Source organism: Diabrotica undecimpunctata, chromosome 2 (genome assembly GCF_040954645.1).
Source record: "Diabrotica undecimpunctata isolate CICGRU chromosome 2, icDiaUnde3, whole genome shotgun sequence".
Taxonomy (NCBI): domain Eukaryota; kingdom Metazoa; phylum Arthropoda; class Insecta; order Coleoptera; family Chrysomelidae; genus Diabrotica; species Diabrotica undecimpunctata.
In genome coordinates this window covers 24,672,167-24,693,628 of record NC_092804.1, presented here as the reverse complement: position 1 = coordinate 24,693,628, position 21,462 = coordinate 24,672,167, and the positions used below count along the sequence as shown (strand labels likewise).

General features: G+C 31.5%; 1 protein-coding gene across 2 annotated transcripts; it reads right to left on the bottom strand.

Annotated features, from left to right (window-relative positions):
• Positions 1-8,333: 8,333 nt before the first annotated feature.
• On the bottom strand, positions 8,334-20,926 carry LOC140434362 (uncharacterized). Of its 2 annotated transcripts, none has more exons than XM_072522549.1 (4): positions 20,780-20,926; positions 14,484-14,677; positions 12,109-12,328; positions 8,334-10,486 (listed from the first exon to the last, which is right to left on the bottom strand). In XM_072522549.1, exons 2-4 carry the CDS (start codon positions 14,592-14,594, stop codon positions 10,317-10,319), a joined length of 501 nt encoding a protein of 166 aa, XP_072378650.1. In that variant the 5' UTR covers positions 14,595-14,677; positions 20,780-20,926; the 3' UTR covers positions 8,334-10,316. The 2 variants fall into 2 exon arrangements, with proteins under 2 accessions (XP_072378650.1, XP_072378649.1); XM_072522548.1 differs by lacking the exon at positions 20,780-20,926 and adding an exon at positions 15,060-15,140.
• Between the last annotated feature and the right edge of the window lie 536 nt (positions 20,927-21,462).

Here is a 21,462-nt window from a genome sequence, read left to right as displayed (position 1 = left end):
ACTGCTGGTCGTATTATGGTTTTTGTACATTTGGATTTTGGCACGCCTTGAGAGAAGCTTTGACCTCATTAGATGTTGAATGGCAAAGAATGATTTATTCCCCGCCAGTATTCGTATTTCAACCTCCCGTTCTCCTGTGTTTTCACTGGTAATTGTTGCTCCTAGGTATTTGAATTCTTTGACCACCTCAAAATTATGATCGTTTATGGTAATGTTTTGTCTTATTCGCTGTCGTTCCTTTTTTGATACGACCATGTATTTAGTTTTTTCTTCGTTTATTTTCAGGCCTACGCTTAGTGTTGCTTCTTCAAAGTTCGATACTATATCCTTAACTTCCAGTGTTGTCTATGCTACTGCATCTACATCATCTGCAAATGCGAGAATAATCTTTGCTCCTTTGGCAGTTATGTCTGGTTTGACTCTGGTATAGATTTTTCGCATTGCATATTCCAATGCTAGGTTAAATAGTAATAAGCTAAATAATAAGCGGGTCTCCCTGTCTGAGTCCTAACATCTGTTTTATTAAAAAATTATTATCCCTTGTAGCTTATAAATAGGGAATTTTGAAGAATAGGCTAAATGGAAGAGAACAACTTAGAACGGGATCCTATAACATTTACAAGAAAAAAAAACCAGGAAAATATCAATACCATATATAAAATGATTATCGGAAAAACTTAAAATGATAGAAAATAAACTAAACATTTCGACAACATCAGAACAACAAACACATTGAGATCTATTTTATTTAAAACTTAACCTAACATGAACAAGAAATAAGAAAAAATTTTACAAGGTATTTATAAAATACCTTGTGAATGCGAACATTTTTATTTAGGGGAAACATCAAGACCATTAAATGAATAAGTTAACATCTTAATATGTAAAGATCTCAAATATGTAAAGACGCATGAGAAAATAAACATACAGTTCAATGGAAAGATTCAAGTATAGTCCCGATAGAACACATGATAAAAAGAGAAAAATCAAAGAAGCAACTCTAATTATGTTAAATGAAACCAATTGCGTTGCAAATTCCTCGACAGAAAGCAGTAGAATCTGGTTACCCATATTAAAAGAGGAAATCAGTAGAAACAAAATGCCACTATTAGTAAGTCAATAACATATCGAGGATACATAATTTATGTTTTAAAATAACATGCATAAAAAATCAGAGTTTGGTGTTAATATTGAGAGTAAACTAAGTGTAAGACCAAATACTTACCATGTCGGGATAGTATCATGAGGTTTTTTTCTGTTTTCCCCCATGATTTACTAACAGGAGAATTTTACTGAATTAATTAAAAATAAATAAAAATCTTCTGGCTAATAAACATATTTTCAAATAAAATGCAAATAGACATGATGTCAACAGTCGGTACTGAATCAGCACTCACAGACAAAAAAAGATCATCTAAAATTCAGAAAGATTTTTCAGGTTATATTTTTTTCAATGCTGAGTGATTATAAAATTTATTTAGTGAAATAATATTTAGCGATACTGGGTATTCAAAAGCGAATAAAACCTAACAGTAACAATTATATTTGTACATAAAAATTATAAGAGACAGACATAATACCATGTGGTTAATAGGGGGCTGTAAAATTTAAACCTCTTGTTTCGTTTAATAAAACGGAATAATCTGTTGAATACTTACACAGGCAGCAACGTTTTATTGCTTTTATTATTACTAAACTTGTATTTTGTTTAAGAGAAATTGATAGATTAGGTACCAGTGTAAAATTTATTTTAAAATTTTACTTTAAATACGTATTAAACATTGAAATGACTTATAAGAGAAGAGCAAGTGTTAGCCAAAATACTTTTTTATTATTAAACTGTTTATTAATAATCTTCTAGTTACATTTTGAGTATTAAATAAATTTGTTGATGTGCCGTTACAGCTCGATTCATCTAATCAGATCTTCTTAACAAAGGAAATATGAAGCATTTGGATGAAAAGTAACGTTAGGAGTACTATTCCTTTCCTTGGTAGATATTTTAGAATTTCTATAGTTATTAAGTTAGATCCCGGAATTTGTGATATTATTTATATAACTTCAAAAGATGCTGAGCGTACTGGTGGTGACAATTGGCAGGGGGCATCGAGGAAATAATTTATTTCTTCGTCCTCCAAGTTGCGTATTTAGTGGAGTAAAAACCACCTTGTCTATGTGTTCAGTAAAGAATTAAGCTTGTTGTTCCTATAATCTAGCCAAATGGCCATTAATTTGTCTGATTAGAGATAGTGGACGAGTGGGTCTCTCAAATTTATTGGTTGCTTTCCATAGAAAGTGGTTGTGCAAGATTTTTGATATAATAGTTGAAGGAGTAATTTTTGAAGATTTTAATAGCAACTTGCAGTCTATGTGTTAGTCCTGTTAGTTAGTTTGTCGTGAGGATTTCTTGTCGTGACAAGTTAGCAAAGTAATCCGCAAATAAAATTCCTTTTGCATCCCAAAAAACTGATGCTAACACCTTCTTGGCAGATTTCTGGACACGAACTCGTTTTGGAGCCTAGAACCAGGTTCACAACCTTCTTTAGACTTTCCTCTTGATTCAGGGGACCCAAGTCTCATCCATAGTGATGAATCAATGCACAAAATCTACTTTATCTTTTTGAAAACGCTCTAAATGTTGCTGAGAAAGTCGCACCGCATGTGTTTTTGTTCCATTGTTAGCGAATGTGGCACCCATTGTGAAAACAGCTTTCTGAAACCCAATATTTCAGTCAAAATATTGCTTACACTGCCCAATGAGATTTCTAGGGCTTCTGCTCAATCTATTTTAGTACTTTCAATACGATATCCTGTATTTTTTCTATGATTTCTGGTGTTGTTGCTGTTTTTGGACGTCCTTGACGTGGATTATCGTCTTCAAGGCTTGTACGACCACGTTTAAAATCAACAACCCATCTGTCTACTGTACTAATTGAAGGCGAAGAGTCCTTATACACTTTCCTTATTTACTGTAATACTTTGATATTAAATGGCTTGTAAACAAAGAATGAATTGACAGGTTGAAATGAAAGTTCACATAAGACAACATAACAAAAAAATTTAGGCTTCTGCCAACGCTCTCTCTTATTGAACCGCAAAACTTATTGAAAAGCCTATTATAAATAAAAGCATTATAAATTCTCTCTTTCTCTCTCTTTATTCCTACGCGGGTTGGCTTCCCTGACTACGTTTCGTGAGAGAGTCTTACCAATAACAATCACTAACGTTATATAATTTTGGGTCAAGTCAGTTTGACAAGTTATCTTTAGATCATAAATGTGGTGATTCCAGATTAACCTGTGGTCAAAAGTCATGACTAAACATTTAGTGTTTACATATTTCATTTGTTTGTGAAAGAGTTTTAATTCTGAAGTGACATAACTTAGTTTTTTTTTAAATCACAGTAGAATTTCTCCGTGATTCTAGTTTCCATAAGACTTTTTGTAGGTGAGCTTGAATGGATTTATCATTTTTTCCTTTCACAAAAAATAATTAAATCATCAGCAGTCTAGCTTTTACTAGTAAGTAGAGTTAATATTATTTATTACAATAAGAAATAGGGAGATGCTTAAAGTAGATCCTCGAGGAATTCCGTTTTGTTTGTTTGAATTTTTATATTGGATAAAGTACCGTTAATCCATATATCCGTATATTACAAGTTTGATGAAATAGGAAATTAAAAAAAATGTGCTATAATTAGTTTTTATTCCCCATCGAATAAGTGTTTGAATAATACCATGTTTCCAAACAGTACCATATGCTCTGGCTATGTCATAAAATATTGCAATACATTTTTGACCACATACCAGTGCTTCATGAATTTTAGACACTACGTTAATAAGAATAACTAGTATTGAATGAATACTTATATCCACGGAATACTTATACAGAAAACGAATATCAGAGAATATCGCTGGGAATGAAATATTAGATCATGATAACATCGAGGAAAGCTGGGAAAACTCAAAAATAACATAATTAACGCAACAACAGAATCACTTGGAGAGAGGAAAGTAACAAAAGAAAACACCATGGTTTAGAGACGAAGTGAAGACAAAATGTGAACAGAAGAAGAAAGCCTTTTTACAATACAGAACACTACAAACACAACAAACATATAACCACTATAAACGAATCAGAAATAAAACGAATACTTTAGTTAGGCAAATAAAAAGTCAACACTGGCAGAGCTTCTCAAAACAGATGAAACACGACTTCTACGGAACACAAAAAGTAATATGGAGAATGATCAGAGGCCAAAGAAAAGAGATGAACGAACTAATAACGAAGGAAACATAGGCAGACTACTCTCAATCCCCATTTGATTAAGGTGACGATAATGAACCACCAACACCAGAGGTGACGACAAACGAAGAAATAAATATTGAGGAGGAAAAGGGAAAGGAAGCATTAAGGAAATTACAGAGGAATTAATTTATTTAACATAACACTAAAATTAACAACCGAAGTGATAATAAATAAACTGAATGAAATTATAACATTAGCGGAATAACAACAAGGTTTTAGGTAGGGAAGATCATGTAGCGACGCTATATTTATAATGAGGCAAGTGCAAAAGAAAGCATTAGAATACAACAAACCGGCATATCTATGTTTCGTGGACCTTAAGACGACATTTGACCGGGTCAAATTAAAGGACGTTATCCAGTAAGAATAGCCGATAGTTTAAAAGACCTGGAAAGACTCAAGTAAAATAGTAATGTGTAGTAGGGAGTACGAACTCTCGCTCAGTATCAAAAAGACTAAGTTTATGAAAATTTGTAAAAACAACCATAATAATAACGAAATCTTGATAGTAGAGGGCCAGCAGATCGAAAGAGTAAAAAAGTATACTTACCTAGGAACACTTATAACCGAAAATAATGACTACACTGCAGAAATCAAAGTCAGAATCGAAAAAGCACGTTCTAATTTTATGAAAATGAAAAAGGTCCTATGTGGCAAAGATTTAACATTAGCTCTTAAAGTACGCCTAACAAAATGTTACGTATACAGTGTACTATACTATGTAGTGGAATCATGGACATCATGGACATGAAGAATTATGAGGGTTTCCTGGGTAGATAGAGTTACGAACAATGAAGTACTGAGAAGAATAGGTAAAGAGAAGGAAGTTGAACTTACAATTAAAGAAAGAAAGCTACAGTACCTCGGACATGTGATGCGTGGCGAGAAGTATGGCATCCTGCGACTCATAATGCAAGGAAAGATAGATGGCAGAAGAAGCATAGGAAGAAGAAAAATTTCATGGCTTAAGAACCTGAGAGAATGGTTTGGATGTAGCTCAAAACAACTATTTAGAGCTACTGCCTCAAAAATTAAAATAGCTATGATAATTGCCAACCTCCGTAGCGGAGATGGCACCTGAAGAAGAAGATCCACTTATTGTACGCAAGAGAGATACTTCTAGGAATACTCAAAACGATCGAAAATATCTACCAAAACAACACAATAAAAGTAAAAGTGGAAGAAGAACTAACCGACCCTATTGAAACTGGCAAAGGGATAAGACATGGAAATTCCCTGAGTCCTCTATTGTTCAACCTAATTATGGATGAAATAATTAAAAAAGTAAGAACAAAAAAATCATACCAAATAGGAGAAAAACAACTTAAAATAATCTGCTATGCCGACGACGCAATACTTCTTTCTCAAAGTGAAGACGATTTACAACGTATGCTGCAATAAATGCCAGAAAATTCAACATGTTAATTTCCCCAAAAACGACAAAATGCATGTTTACAACAGCAAATTTACTAAGATGTAAATTGGAGCTGGAGGGTCAGATAATAGAACAAGTGATGAAGTTTAAATATCACATTATCTAGCTACGGAAAGCTCGAAACTGAAGAGGAAGATCAAATGAATAGAGTAAACAGAGCCGGAGGCTGCCTGAATGAAACAATATGGAGAAATAAAAATATCGGGAAAGAAATAAAAGAGAGAATTTACAGAACAGTCAACAGACCAATAATGACATACGCAGCAGAAATACGACCTGACACAGGGAGGACAAAAATGATGTTAGAAACAGCAGAGATAAAAACACTTTGAAAATTTGATGGCAAGACACTATGGGACAGAGCAATAAGTACAGATATACGACGTAGATTAAAGGTGGAGAACATCAAGAACTGGGTAAGAAATAGAAGAGTAGATTGGTACGATCATATAAGCCGAATGACAACAAATAGAGTAGTAAAGACGGCAAGAGACGGTTTCTCAATAGGAAGACAATCAGCACATTGCAAATTGGCATTGGAAAACAGACAGAGTCATGTCTACATAAAAACAAGAAGAAGAAGAAGTATTTAACGATTTTTTCGAAATTCGCTTTGTTCTGTAGCAAGTAATTTTTATTTTCTAAATACTACATTAATTTGTTAGAGATGATTTTTTGAGGGACTTTATACATTAGTCAAGTTAGAGAAATAGCTCTAGACGAATGTAACAGATTTTGGTTATTATTTTTTTATTATTATTTCAATGAAATCGTGTCAAATATATTATTGCAAATTACAATAAATTAATAAAATTTATAATTTGACTCAGGACTTAAAACATAACTTGACATAACTATGAAGTTATATAAGTTAAAATGAAATTTTCTGTAGATTAATTTTTTAGAGAAAAAACATCCTAATACATTCCTGCAATCTCTCCCCATGTAATAAATTTTATCAGTCATAGTTCTCTCCCTATCATAAGCGAATAGTTCTAGCCACCATTGCGAAATAGGGGTGGCTTTTCAACCACGCATGCATTTTAAGGCGATAAGGGTGTCTGTTATTGATTTTATCAGGCACGTATTTTAAATTTATATAGTAAAATTTTAGTTTAATTTTAAACGTATCTAAAAAAATCAAACCGAAATTTAGTGCTCTGAAAAATTGTTCATAAGTAAATACAGAAAGTTAAAGTGCTTATATTGGTCTGTTCAGCTTGGGGGTAAATTCTGGCGGGATAGTTTGGCACTTCGCTAATAGATGGAGGCAATTTTCCGTACGTTTATGAGAATATTTCTCTGACGGTTTTATCCACTATCATTATGTTTAGAGGGTGCATTTGCGTCTACACATACTAATATAAAATATAGAAGTACACATGTATAGCTATGTACTTTATTTCACCATGCTGCCGACGCCGGTAGAGTAAAAGTCTTAGAGTAGAGTAAAAACGTGAAATGGGCGATTCATCGTTCCATCGTTTTCGTGGTCTTCCTACTGATCGTCTTCCTATTGAGGAACCGTCTCTTGCCGTCTTTACTACTCTATTTGTTGTTATTCGGCTTATATGATTCGTACCATTCTACTCCTCTATTTCTTACCCAGTTCATGATGTTCTCGACCTTTCATCTACGTCGTATATCTGTACTTAGGTATTGCTCTGTCCCATAGTGTCTTACCATCAAATTTTGGTGTTTCGTGTTCTAGCTAATGTTAGACGGGAATTTTACAATCGATTGGGATACTGCTTAGTACAAAATGGCTTATTGTTTGAACATTTGTTATAGTTATATAATTAGAAATTGTCATAAATTATTTTTAGGAAGGATCACAGTAAAACTATATTGAAATTCTTTGAATTGTTATATAACCTGAAATTGAATTCGAGTGTATTATAATATCTTACATTAAATAAATAAATATCTGACAGTGCCCGCACTATTGCCTGAATATAACATTATCGCGATTTTTCGTGAACTGAGTACATTTCATCAACTTTATTGCTTTGTAAACAATATAATTTATTGCTTACAAAATACTATTTATTGTTAACTAGTAGTAATACTATTTGCGAAAATTTGTTGTTTATAATTTAATCATAAAATAAAAATATTGACAATTCAAAATTCAAATATTGTCAAATATCAGAAACATCAATATGATCAAAGGCAACATGTCATACACATTCTTGTACCGCCTGTGGCCTGACTTTAAGGGGTGACCTGAAAAATATTATATTTTTGCAAAATTTTGGAGTACGCTTAATTCGTAGAACAATTTTAACACTCGTTTTTAATGCAGATTTCACTCTGCTATAAAAAGTTTCTAATAACTTTTGATGTAAAATAATTAGGGAAGCAGGAATTCAATAATTTAGAATTTACCATTGAGTTTCCTATGGCCCGTTTGGCGATTCACCACCCGTTATAAAGAAGTCTATTCCCACATGTATTATTTTAATTGTGCTCTTCAACCGAATAACTATATCATTTGATATGAATTGTCTTCTGTTCATGCTTTCGATGAGCTTTTATGAATTTTATCTTGCGTCTTATATTGGCCGGAAAAATAAAGTTTAAATATAAATAACTTTTTATTTAAAAAAATAACTGATCTATTGTTTAACAAAAAATGAAAAAATATAACTAATTAACAATATAGTAGGATTAACTTCTAATGTTATATCAATTATTTTGCATACAAAAATTTTAATACCAAAATTTGAGATGCTGATTTTCGTTTGGACGGAATGTGATAAGTCTTTTTCTATAAAATACAAGTATATGAATAATACAAATATACATGACTAATCAATCATAAAATGAAATACATGTCAATCAATATATTTTAAATATTTTTAACTGCAGAATTAATCAATACAAATAGACTACTTAATTAAGTATGTTAGTAGCAAAAGAAAATCGAACAAAAATATTTTTGTCAATAAAAAAACCCAATAGTTTAAAAGACACTTAAAAATAGATTATATTGATATTATCCTCAAAAAGAAATATAAATCTTTTATGGGCTGGCTACTGTTAATGAGGGTTACGACTACTGTTAATGAGGGTTACGACATATCCTTGTCAAATTGATGCAGAAATTAATTTTGTACCTATATCAATAATCATGTTTAGCCAAAAAAAAATTAAGAAAATTATGAATTTTTTATAAAATTGAAATTGTTCCAATTTTAAGTGACTGTAGCATATAGATATCCATTAATTTTGCAATTAAATTTTGTTTTATGTACAAGAAATGGGTTTAATGCAATTTGTTTCAATAGCAGATGTTAAATATGGATATAAAATATTCTATAAAATAAATTAAATTATCCGATTAAATAATTGTTCATCAGTCGGTGACAAAAATCAAATAACAAATATTAACTTAAACTACGAGGTCTTGCTATTAAATAACGAGACTGCGCCGAGAAGGCGTCCTAGAGGTGAAGAGTGGAAAACGAATGCAGCATTGGATAGCTGGAAGTGTCTACTCTTTCAGTACGAAAACACGTTTTTGTCGCTGTAGTACAATTTTTTCTGTAGAGGTTAGAAAAGAACGTGTTTTTTTCTCGTGCCGATAACAATGTTTGACGAAAAACATGAGCAACGGATTAATGTGAAAAAACTCCGACTGAGTGCTATAATTTGTTAAAAGAGGCCTATGGTGGGAATTCTCTATCTCGTGCGCGTGTTTTCGAATGGTATAAACGGTTTTCTGAAGGCCGAGAGAGCGCCCAAAACGACAAACGGGAAGGGGAATATATTGAAGGAGAGCATTCGATTGTAGAATAATTTTTAAAATATATCTCTTTCATAAGTAGTTTCGTTATTTAATATTAATATTTAACCTAGCGCATATGGCATGTGCCGACTGTATCCGAAGAGGTGGACAGTGGCGTGATTATGCTTTTTATATAATTAACGGCACCGAAAAGTTACCGCTGCGCTACTGACAGCGTGGATAAATATGTAAGCAAGGCACTCGGATCGAATCGGTACGAAAATAAGGATTTGCGCTGGATCTTCATAACTGACGCCTACTGTATCAGGGTTAAGAAGTTGCATAATGAATGAGTGCACTCGTATACACACTAACGTATTAATATAATTATAATATCTGCTTTCTTATAACATACTAATAGTTAAATAGAAGAGAATTTCAGCAAAATAACACTTTTACACTTTTTTAATACACTTTTATTTTGAATCAAATTTTAAGTGTTACAAGTAAATGAAAAAGAAAATAATAAATTAACAATCAAAAGTAGTTCAAATAAAAAGGATAACAAATAAAAATAAAAGGGGAGCTGACAAACTACTACATCAATAGTTCTAAATATGCCCGAAAGTCCTAAAATATGATTTTGTTTTTGTCAATAATTAAGATTAATTGGTATTAATTGGTAACGAATAAAAATTGGTAATTATTGTACATACTGCGACTATAACTTGAGATTTAACGTTATAATGAATGTTTTAGTGAATACTACTAAAATATAATTACAATTAATTGTATTTTACAATACAATTGCTAGTAGTAATAACATTGCTTTCTAAAATAAACCTAGGAGAAGTCTTCTTTTCTAATGTATGTGAATAAAGCATCCACAGAAAAAACAACAACATTAATAAAAGCAAAAACTATCGATGTTGTCATCATTGTTAACAGGTGCATATTGGGATGATAGAAGTAATGCTTCATTAAGTAGAATCTGTCGACAGTAAGAAGAATGCCTGAAAAGGTAAGAAATATAATATTATATTATATTATAACATTAAATATAACATTTTATTGGTTTTTAAGCAAATATAATACTAAAATATAAAGCTTTTTTTATTTAAATTAACGTGTTCAGCAACAAAGGCCATTGACACTGTTACAAAAGTAAGGATTACAGTATATTAAAATAAAATTGCAATAAAAGGGAAAAAGACAGTTAAGATTTGATTTCACGTATAGTGCGTCTGTATATCCGCTTATACGTATTTCACCCTAAAAGGGATCATCAGAACGGCTATTCACAGACGCTCTAAACGTGAAAATAAATATTTCCTGTCTTGAGAAGCAACTCTAACATGGCTTCGTATAGACGCAAATAGCGACATCTGATAATAAATCTGTAAACTAATTTTTCGAAACCAAATTCAGATGTATGCTTTAATCTGTGCCTTCTAAGAATTGCAAGGCAAAACAGACGTTGATAAAGATATTATTAGAGACATGGGGAATCTAAAATTGCATTCCACAACATATCTCCTCAACTAAGCAAAAATTCGGATCGAACTTGGTTATCTGTCGTTGTTCACGGCTTTTTATACTTTTAGCCAATATTCCATCTCCAGCGCGCATCGATGGTGGTGGTAAGTTGTTGGTGGAAGTGACAAGAGCGAGAGAGTGCCAGCCGTTGGCAAGTGTTGATAGCGACATCGTTACAAGATTGAAATTTATTTAGATTTATATATTTAAAGATACACGTCTACATAAAGTGTCACATTACCGGCATTATTTACTCGACTATGATGCGTCTCCATCTTTATATTTTAAAATCTAAATATCCTCTTCGTCACGATAGACTTACACAATTTTCTGTCGAGTATAAAAAAGAGCTTGCACTAGAAAAGAAGTTGCATTTTCCAACCATTCAAGAGACATTGAAGGTGCATTTGATAATATCTTGATCGGATCTACAAACAAAGCACTGATAGGAAAAAAAGTAATAAATAAAACACCATACAAGTGGATATCTAAAATACTTCAGTGTACAGTTTTTTCCGCAGAAACGCATGACAGTATCTACTTAACACAAAGTGGTGCCATCAAAAAAAGAATACTAACACCAACGCTATGGAATATAATTATATTGACGGAAAATCCTGAAGTAAACTTTGTGTTAGTGATTTTAAAGAAAGTCCAACAGATGTCCAATGTTTCCGACAATGAAAGTGACGATAAACTAGAGCTTTCTTCAACTGTAAGTAAGTTACATGATACTTACCTAAAATTAAGAGACTTTGAATTATTTTTGATATATAAAGGTGATGCGAGAGTAAGTCAAAATATATCTGATGTAATTCTAAATGTTGAGTCAGAAATTGTGAAAAATAATGTTCAAAACAAAAAAAACCAAAATTGATGATTTTTTTAAGAAGTAATACCTACCCTTTTAACATTACTATTTTATTTGTGTATATATGCTTATGCAAATATGTACGAAAATGTATAATTAAAGATCAAGCAAATCGAAACCTCTTTTTTGATTCAATTGATTAAGCGATAACTCTACACAACGGGCAATTATTTTCCCCCGTTAGTGTCCGTTATGGAGAAATCTCACTGTACTTAAAAATTGACTTACAAGTAATGAGAAAAAGTGCAGCTCCAACCAATGCGAACAATGCCGTAGTCTTGTAGGGAATGCTGTCACCTATCGACCTTCCGATAATTAAAACACAGTTGATAACCATATATCCCGTGAAAGCAGTGTACATAATTCCGACGTGAACCATGTGGCTCTTGCCCAGACCAGATGTCATTGCGGGGTCATGGATAAATCCCATGCAGGCGGCACAAATCAACTGAAAACGGTTAATTGTTTAATTTGGATATGGGTCATTTAAATTCTACTTATTTTGTGATTCAGCAGTAACAAAAAATAAAATTCTTAAAAGAATGATCAATAAGCACATGATAGTTCTTCGAATAACGATAAATTATTAAATATGTAAGCGAAAAATCTTTGTCATCTTTACGAATTTGAAATTAGAGTAGAATAGAAACATGCTTTATTGTCACTGAAAACTGTACAATTTTATGGACAAAGCTGACAAAGAGTCTGAAAATAACAATTTCAATTTACTGAAATTACATCGTTAATCGTTAATATCACAAAATAAAAGATAATAAAATAAACAATCCATGGCAAAATTTAAATAAATTGCAAATTACGTAATAAAACCTTACAAACTAATAAGTTGAAATTTCTGCATCTGATACCCAAATATAGATAAAAATATTTTAGTTACTTGAGCATAAAGGTACTGTGATTTCTTAGTTATTTATTAAGAAACTCTTCTAATGAATAATATCGTCTTTCAGATAGAAAGGCTTTTGCCATTTTACAAATATTAGTTACTTGTACTTAAAGGTACTGTAATTTCTTAGTTCTGCAGTAAGAAATTCTTCTACTGAATATATAGATAGGTCTTTCAGATAGATAGGCTTTTGTGATTTTACGGAATTTAGGAAAAGATGTTGCAGATTTAAGTTGTAAAGGGAGATGGTTGTATAGTTTTTTGCAGAATATGATATAGATTTCGTTACTAACTCAGTGGACGGATTTGGTAAATAAACATCAAGGTTGAATTTGTGGTTGAGTAGTTTTGATTATGAAAAACTTGTAGGTGTTTACGAATTAAGCAAACAGTTTCTAAAATATATAAAGAGAGCGTTAAAATCCTGTGATTTTTGAAGTAGTTTCTGCCATGTCTTGTTCTTCTGAGGCCAAACAGATACTGTATTGCTCTTTTTTGTAATTTAAAAATAACATCAGATTGGACAGTTGCACTAGAACCCCAAAAAAGCAGACCAAGTCGAAGATGAGACTCGAACAAAGAAAAATATGATATTTTGGAAGATGCTAAATTGATTTCCTTCGAACCAAATCTTATTGCATAGCAGGCTGAGTCTAGTTTCTTATTTAATAAATCGATGTGAAGGAAACATTTAACGTTACTGTCTATAAACATACCAAGAAATTTTACAGAATCAATGATACTAATCTGGCTGTTATTAAGAAGCAAGGGTTGAATAGCTCCTTTATAGGATAATGCTGCTGTCTTCTCCACGTTAAAAGAGAGTAAATTAGCATCGGATCAGATTTTAATTGTAAGTAGATCAGAAGTTATAGTTCCATAAAGAGTAGCGCCAGATGATACTGTTATCAACAGCAAAAACAAACATTTTTCCATTGATTTTTAAATTAAAAATGTCATTTATAAAAATGTCAAGATAAGGAAAATGAGAGGACCCAAAACTGAACCTTGTACTCCACATACAATGCTTTTGTGTATAACCAGTAGTTTCCTATTCCCCAAGTAAGATTGGACCTAATTCAAAGAAATACCTAGAATTCCGTAGAAGATATTTTATCAAAATGTCGTGATTTACACAATCGAAAGCTTTGGCATAGTCACAAAAACAGTAGCAGTGTAAAGATTATTGTATAGTGCTTGGTAAAACTTATGTAGCATAGAAAACTTAGCATCACTGATGGATAGTACCGGAGATAAGGCAGTGGGTCTATAGTCGCAGACATTAGATTTTTCATAAACCTTATGAAAAGGAATAATAATGGTTGTCTTAAGATACACTAAATGTACCTATTTTTATGCATATAAACGTATATGCTTGAAATAAGCATAAGAGAGTGATTCGTAATCACTCTATTGTAATATATGTATAAAATCGTATTGTCACCTTATAATAAAGATATGTAGGACACCTTATATCGAAAAAATTAAGAATAAATATTGTCCAAAATGATCGACATTAACTGGTGCAATTGGATGAGGAGAAAGTGTTAGAGCGCGATAGTTGGAAAGATCTTGTGGAAGCAAACTGCCAGACAAGGAGTATTTGAAATGCAAAAAAATAATAATTACAAAAAAACTACTTTTTACGTTTTACTTAAGTATTTAAATATGTCTAATTATCAAAAACTTTTAAACCTACCAATTCCAACAGTTTAATCCCTAGTTGCCATCGCTGCAACAAGGCTTCTTTTAGTGGTTTCTTTTGCTGTTGTTCTCTGACATCATCTTTTGTTTCTACTTCTGAAGACATGATGGTTACTTTTGGTATCTCATAGAACCCGGAGTGCTCCACTTTGACGGATAATATTTCCCTTTTTTCAAAGAATTCTGCAACTAAAACAAATACCATGCTCAGTATAACAAGGCATATTACTAAAAACAGAAACAAGATAAAAACGCCTCGAGGCAGACAATATAAGAAAATTTTAAAGAATGTATTGGATTGGGAAAACTTATATCCAACATTGGATAAATAATACTATTGTCATTCCAAAGAGCCGTAATTTTGCTTATGATAATGGTGAATTTTGAAAAATTTAATTAATATGAGTAAATTCCTTGTCTAAATCTCTTACACCGAAATTAGTAAGAAAGTTGAAGCCACCCAACATTCTTCTCAAATGTTATGCGTGTCTAACAAAATACAAAATTTTGTCTACAAACATATAAAAAATTTGAAAAATACGGAATAACATTTGTGGAAAATATAACATACCTATTTATATCTACTAGCTTTATCCATTTACCGATTACACTAACACAACCTGCTCAATCAAAGGTATTTCAATAATAGCTATAGTATATTTAAAGAATAAGCTGGCGTAAATTCTCAGAAAAAAAACTAAATTGTTAAGCATATTTTAGTACGTGTGCTTTTCGTACAAAGTCAATATTTTAGCTTATTTTACGTTAGGATTCACTATTTAAATAGAAATTTTTCCATGTCACATGGACTATCATAAAATTTAAATACCTGCTATTGTTAGAACTGTGTAGGCTAGGGATGATTCAGCTGGTCATAGGCGTACTTTAAGGGTATTACATTATTCGTTTCGGTTTGTTAAATATTTAAACCATTTTGAAATCATATTATATTTATATAAATCTGTTTATTTTAGTTACGTTATTTATGGTTATTTTTGTCGGTATGATAATGACCCATTAAATAACAAGAAATAAAGAAACTCTTAAAATACATAGGTATTTAGTTAATGGTCTTTTGATAGTTTAGATAGAAAAAGTCGATTAGCGAAAGATAGTTTCTGATAAATGTGAACGGTATCTTAAATAATATAAATTTCGATTTTGTTTGGGAAACCAATGATTAATAAAATGGTTAATGGTCTTTAAATTGTGGTCATTAATATCAGAAAATTTTTGTTCAGTCGATTATAAGCGAGTGAAGAGATGTAACACAGTTGTTTTTTGCAAGAGTTTTTGCACAGTTGTTTTTTATAGAATATGGAATTAACGTGTGATTATACACCAGTTAAAAAAAAAGTTGAATCATTTATCACTTAACGAAAAGAGTGTTATCCTTAATGTTTACAATTATTTTAAGCAACACAATCCTTCCAATACTGTTGATAGTATAGTTGAAATTTCGTCTAAAGTAATGGGATATTCAAAATCAACTGTATATAACATTTTAAAAGAGGAAAAATCAACTGGTATAACGCCACCCAAATCGAGACCAGGAAGACCAAAATTGTTGAAAGTGAATGTGGATGACTTTTTCAAAAATGTAATTCGTAGAATGGTCCACTCATGTTTTTTAACAAACAAATACTTGATACTTGACCAACTTTAGATAAAGTGTTACAAGCCATTAGCGACGATCCCGATTTACCCACAATGGGTAGAGACAAACTTTGGAAAGTTTTGCATTTGTAGGAAAAGGGTTTTAAAGACAAAACTATAAAAACATGTCGACAAGCATTTCTGGAAGGATATTCAACTGGTTTCAAGGAACCAACAGGTAAAGGTCGACCCATATAGGTAGTATGAATGGATTTCTTAAGGAGGGTTTACTTTTGTTTGAATCAAAAAATATTATCACGAAGAGATGACGGGGACGTGTTTGACGAATATTTCGAACAGATGATTGAATTCATACCTAAAAATTCAGTTATTGTGATGGACAATGCAAGTTACCACTCTAGATTAGTTGAACGTTTACCAACTACTCAATGGAGGAAAGATGAAATTGCAATGTGGTTAACTTTTAAGAATTTAATCTTTGACGATACAATGACAAAAGCAAAATTATTAGAGCTTGCTAAAATTAATAAACAAAATTATAAAAAATATGTCATTGAGGAGATAGCCAAAAAACCAGGAATTGAAATACTTCGCCTACCACAGTATCATTGCGAGCTAAATCCGATTGAATTAGTATGGGCCGAAGTTAAAGGTAATGTTGCTCGAAATAATACAACTTTTAAATTGTCAGATGTTACTATTCTTTTTTATAAATCAACATCCGAAGTAACGACTGAACATTGGCAAAAATGTATTAATCACGTTATAAATATTGAGAAAAATATGTGGGAGCTTGATGATATAATAGATAGCAGTATAGAACCTATAATAATTCATCCGGGATCGGATAACACTTTGTCTGAAACGGAATATGAGGAAGCTTAACTTTAAACTGTAGCTCAGAAGTTTATTTTACATTTGAACTAATTACCGTCAACTTCATTGTTTATTATTTATTTATTTTTTATTGCTAATATAATTTTCATTCTTATTTCCAATATTATTAGTATTAAGAATATTATTATTTATTAATAGGAATATAAAAAAAAACTTACATTTTTTGTGTATGTATTTTACGTTCCAGTATAATTTATTGTATTTTATTCTTTTATATTAACTGTATGTTTCACAAATAATATAATTTTTATTCTTTTTATGTGTATCTTTTTATTTTAAACCAGTATTGGATTGGATTAATTACTTTGTTCTAAATATCCAAATAAATTTAACGCAAACTTTTCTTTTAAGATTACGTTTTAGTTAGAAGATGTGCACGCCTATGTATTTCGAGGTTCGAAGATAAGTATTCTGAGAATTTACTCCAGCTTATTCTTCAAATATACTATAAAAGTCAATATCATTGTAAATAGTTTTAAATTTACTTTGTGATAATGAGCTTGTCACCGTTTCATTATTTCGAAAAGAAAGTTGGAACCGTTTTGTACGGACTTAAATGACCATGTAATTAGTAATAGCCATAGAAGTAAATGAGCAAAATTAACAAAAAATTATTTTAATATACAAGACCAAACTACTTAAAGTTTGATAACTTTATGGAAAAAGTACAAAATCTTTATTTTTTGTATCAAAATCAACAACTAAGTATTTGATATAACTTTTTGACAAATAGAACAATCCCAAAAATCCGTTTAAGGTACCAGATGAGACATTTTCCAATATTTAACAGTCTAGTAATTGTCCATTATTTTTTGACCTTCTTTAGTATTTCTTCTTTAGTTTATCAGTCTATGAATCCACATTTCTAATGCTTCAATTCTATGTTTGGATCTAGTTGGTCCATTATGGCAGCTTCTAAATATAAAATTTTGTGAACTTTTTCAATTTGGACTCCATTTAAAAAGACCAATGTAATCGGCCACACAAATACCAAATCAGTATAAATTATTATATATGCAGATGATGTAGCTATCATTAGTAGGAGCAAGCAAGACCAATGAAAGTGGATGGAGTTGGAAACTGATTCATCTCTATCGTTTCTCGACGTTATCATAAAGAAAAACCAATCAAAAGGTGATCATCACTCTGTTTATCGAAAACCCACCAAATTAATTTAGTTATGAATATCCTTGTATCTAGATCAATACGCCTTTGCGATGATGCAAGTAGACCCGATGAGCGCTCTAATTTAAAACAAGCCCTCATCCAAAAAGGTTACCGCAAAAATAACATCCAGAGGAGCATCCACAGACACCAATTTCCCACTCAATTTCAACCCAAAGGCTCAGACCCTTATCATACGGAAGCTTTTCTTTCTTACATTACAGGTTTCACTGACAAAATTCTTAAATAGAGAGGAATAAAGACAATATTTTCCCCCCATCAACAATTTCATCTCTTATCGGATCAATCAAAGACAACATTATAAATGAACAATATGGTGTTTATGAAATTCCTTGTGCGGACTGTCCCCGATCCTATATAGGTCAAACAAATCGTAGAATCCAAAATAGGAGTTATGAACATTCCATTTCTGTTCGCAATTCCGAGTCAATTTCAGCTATAGGTCAACACCATCTTCATACAGGTCACAAAATTGATTTTGCAAACTCCAGAACCATAGCCCCCATCCACTTCTATAAACCAAGAATTATACGAGAAGCCATAGAAATTGAAAAAAGACCAAATTGTCTCAATAAAAGAGATGACGGCATACGCTTACTTTCGACTTGAAGACCTCTCATAAAGAAAATACCGTCAGTTATTTTTAATAATTACACAATATCTTATATAATAAGATATTGTGTAATTATCCACAATATTAGTTTAGTAAACTTACTGCAATATTTGAGACAAGAAAATTTCAAATACTGTTCAAATTCTTTGTCACTGATTTATGAATGTAGGGATCAGCTGTGTCATAAAATGTTCTATTAAGAATTTTCAAACGGAGTATACAAAATTAAATTTTGTTATATTCTCATGAGACCTGATGTCCAATTAAATGAACATTTACATATTATATATTTTTTGGTAGACATTGGTAAAAAGTACAACGAATCCATGGGGGGAATAGATTTAATTGACATGATGATCAGTTATTATCGAATGGGAGCTAGAAGTATGAAATTGGATTCTATACAGAGATGACCATAAGCAACTTGATGATGCTAATAAAACCGTTATGAAGTTCTTGGAGTTTAAAATAGCTGTTTCTGAGTTGCTCCTTAAAGATAAGATACATTTCAGAAAATTCTGATTGTGGGAACATTTCAACATTGGTAACTAGAAACAGTTAGAAACCTAGAACATTACTTCAAGCGTCTACTAAGAGAAAGATACAACACATTCCTGCAATGGCATCCGAGTTTAAAAGTTCTGTTAGATGTAAGCTTCCAAGGGTAAGGGTTTATTGTAAGGTTAAAACAAAAGTTTATTGTGAATTATGTCACATATTTTTATGTTTAACGGAAAATAACAATTGCTTTAAACAATTTTATTTGCAATAATTTTGTATTGATGCGATCCTGATGTCATTGGCGGCTGGTGTGGTAAAATTTTGGGTAGGCCAAGCCAGCAAATTACATAAAGCTATGTGTAATCAGAGAGGGAGGGGTCACGGGGTAATGACCTCCTTCCTTAAAAATATTTGGAAACTCACTTATCCTATTGGTGGTAAGACTAAAAGTGACCTTGCATCAGAGAAAAGTAATCACCCTCAAGATCCATGACCTCCCCAACAAAAATTCTGTAGCCGCCAGTGTGTGTAATACATTTTTTTTGTGTGAGAGTGGGAATCTTTTTTTTTTCGAATTTTACGATTTTTTTTTTAAATTTATTTGGCCAACCGTGCACTTGTTTGCAATTGTGTTGTTTGTTTAAAAATATGTTACAATTATAGATTATGTTACATATTTTTTTATCATAATTTAAAAGATAATTTATATTACAATTTGATAATTACGTTACAAGTGACAACGATGGTCGACGTAGGCCCGATCGTCTGGTGCCTAAACAGCAAGCATAAACAAATATAAATCGTTGTCCGGCAAGCTGCTTAACTTCAAACGCTTATTGTACGGGAATCTTATGTGAGCTGGGTCGGCCAGTTCCGATCGGGCCTATTAATGATATTTAAAATGCGTGACTACGATTCGATGTTTTCTGTGGGAATATAATAAGATAGTTGTTTTAACGGACGCAATGTATTGAGTGATTTAGTATATTTAAAAGTTATTATATATGCATTAACATAATTTTTGAATATATGTTTTTCAATTTTAAAGCTCTTAAAATTATTGGGTAGGCCCGGCCTATCCTGCCTACCCCCAAAAGCCGCCACTGCCTGATGTCCTTTTGAATGTACATGTTTTTTTTTCACATTAAACAAAAAAATAAAAATTTAGAAAAATTTACATTTTATAAATGTGTTTTTATACTAAAAATCATACGAATTCTATTATTTAATTAAAAAAACAACCCAAAGATCAGGTCTCAGGAGAATATTGGAGCTTTGTTGATTTTTAATATTGTACAAGAAGAAAATTTTCGGGGAAATTACACCGAAAACAATAATAAAAGAATGATTTTAGTTTACAATTTCTGGATATGACAAACCTTCTAGTAATATCTACATTTGGTTTTTAAATTCACAAAAAATCACTTTTCACTTAATAACTACAAAAAAAACGTCGCAAATATAAATCTATTCAATACCTCTGAACTGGCGCCGGAACTGCACACACCTCAAACACTACTAATTGAACAACGGCAAGAGATCAAGAATGAATGAATGAGTAGATTAGTACATATCCCAGATCCACTCAAGCTTTAATTAAAATCGTTAACCCTTGTTGGAATTAAGTAACCTCAACACCCACAACCTCGTAGTCACATTTTGTTTTTTGTCTCTTGATGTAAGAAACGAGGTGACGAATCGCTGGCAATTACCGGTTCGTTTTGTCTCAATGGAACTAATTTGGGTAATGAAATTTGTTATTTAAATTAGGTAATTGCTAAATCGTTCATGAAAATTTAAATACATCAACATATGAATTAAATAATAAGTAATGCATTCATATCATCAATTTATAGTATACGAGCCCCTTCCCATATCAGTTGGCTCAACGTTAGATTGATAAGAAAATTAAATTATAGAGAGCAAAAATAAAAGCGCAGCGTAAATTTTAGAAGTTAATGCATCGAACAACATTTTTGAATTTCCTAACTATAGAAAATTTCCCATTATGTTATATTTTATAACGTAATGAAAACTATTGATTAAACAGAATAATAATAAATTTAAAAAAACGCATAGAATATGTAATATTAACAAAAACAAAATGTGAAACTTTACCACTGAGGTACATCCACTTTATTTTTAATGACATCCACAATTC

Bases quoted from the DNA above. Each gene is read 5' to 3' on its own strand.
- LOC140434362 (XM_072522549.1), bottom strand. From the start codon at position 14,594: ATGTCTTCAGAAGTAGAAACAAAAGATGATGTCAGAGAACAACAGCAA. The intron at 12,329-14,483 runs GTAGGTTTAAAA...AACCGTTTTCAG, and splicing joins GGATTAAACTGTTGGAATTG to TTGATTTGTGCCGCCTGCAT. The intron at 10,487-12,108 runs GTAAGTCAATTT...TTACCTTTTCAG, and splicing joins TGCACTTTTTCTCATTACTT to GCATTCTTCTTACTGTCGAC.